We start from the raw sequence: 1,549 nt of genomic DNA, 5'->3' as shown, positions 1-1,549 counted from the left end.
AAGGGTTAAGTTAAATTATGTCACCCACAGAAGATTACTGTAACAATCTCATCACACACAACAAAATTCCCTGACTTTCCAAGACTTTAAATAATTCTATGACTTTGGAAAATGTGACTGTGAATGTTTGATTTATGCATATGTCGTGCCCGTCTGTCGTGCTTTTACTGATTGTGATTTCATTTATTCTGCACGGTTTTATTGATTTTAATTGACCTTGTTCTTGTTTGTGTTAAGCGTCTTTGAGTGCGTCTATAAATAAAATGTATAATTATTATCCAGATGAAAACTCACAATGTACTCTCTGATGAGGCCGTGTCCTTTGTCAGGAGGGCTCCAGGACACTTCCACCGTCCCGTCCTCGCCGTTATCACAAGACAGCTGCAGGTTCCTGGGAGGGTCGGGCACTGCGAGAGAGAGAGAGAGAGACACGCACGCACGCACGCACGCACGCACGCACGCACACACACACGTTCATCAGCCAAAATGAAAAATTGTGATGAAAAAATGTCGATTGCGTTGGTTCTCAAACTTTTTCTGTCACGGCCCTTTTTAAAAGCAGAAAACAGTTTATACAAACAAATAAAAAATGATTTCTGTTGAAAATGAAACAGACATCAGCACGATAGCACCAGCAACCTCTTCTTCATGTAGTTTTCCGCCATAAATCATAATTTATGTAGGAATTGAACAGTGAAATCAGTGTGTATAAAGTACGGACATAAATCAGATGTTTATTATGTGGCTTTGTGTCAAATTTATTCCGCCGCTTAGACCGAAAAACTAACTTCTACCAGCATCGAATCATCATGATGTACAAAGTAATAATGGGTTTATAAGCACCAGAAAAATAAAGGCAGAATCTTTAACATCTGTTATCAGAGCATGAATCACAGAGACCGAAGACGAGCGTCCCGTGAACGTTCGCTCTGATACTCACAGCCCTCCGGAGTCCTGACGGTGATCATCTCGTTGCTCTTGTGCAGCTTGCTGAGACACTGCGTGAGCACCTTGACGTGGTAGGTGGTGTCGGGTTTCAGCACCGTCAGCTTGTAGCTCGTCTTGTTGCTGTGTGTGTCCATGATGGTCCACTGCTGCGTGCCCACGAGCCTGAGAGACAAGAGACACGAGACACGAGACACGAGACACGAGACATGAGACATGAGACACGAGAACGTTTTTCTACCAAAATCCATCACTTTTGCTTGTATGAAAAGTGCTTTATAAAGTCCTTCATACAATAAAACGAAAAGCTGTTGTCCACTCCCCCACACCAACACACACACACACACACACACATACGCACACACACACACATACGCACACACACACACACACACACACAAACACACACGCACAGGCACATTTGGGAAAATCAAGACTTTGTTATTAATTAAAGAGCTAAAATAAGAATGCTCATTAAAACTGAGTAAACAGCGCAGGCAGAATTAACCAATAGATAAAAGATCAAAATAAACAAATTATAAGTAAAATAAAAAAAGAAATAAAGAAATATAATACTCTAAATAGTGTGCTACAATAGAAAAGA

General features: G+C 41.0%; 1 protein-coding gene across 1 annotated transcript; it reads right to left on the bottom strand.

Annotated features, from left to right (window-relative positions):
• Positions 1-154: 154 nt before the first annotated feature.
• LOC121964602 (sortilin-related receptor-like) lies at positions 155-1,107 on the bottom strand. Its single transcript, XM_042514807.1, has 2 exons — positions 941-1,107; positions 155-407 (listed from the first exon to the last, which is right to left on the bottom strand). Exons 1-2 carry the CDS (start codon positions 1,080-1,082, stop codon positions 253-255), a joined length of 297 nt encoding a protein of 98 aa, XP_042370741.1. The 5' UTR covers positions 1,083-1,107; the 3' UTR covers positions 155-252.
• Between the last annotated feature and the right edge of the window lie 442 nt (positions 1,108-1,549).

This window comes from Plectropomus leopardus, unplaced genomic scaffold (assembly GCF_008729295.1).
Source record: "Plectropomus leopardus isolate mb unplaced genomic scaffold, YSFRI_Pleo_2.0 unplaced_scaffold16311, whole genome shotgun sequence".
NCBI classification, from domain to species: domain Eukaryota; kingdom Metazoa; phylum Chordata; class Actinopteri; order Perciformes; family Serranidae; genus Plectropomus; species Plectropomus leopardus.
The sequence above is the reverse complement of the archived record's forward strand: the minus strand, read 5'-3'. Positions and strand labels throughout refer to the sequence as shown.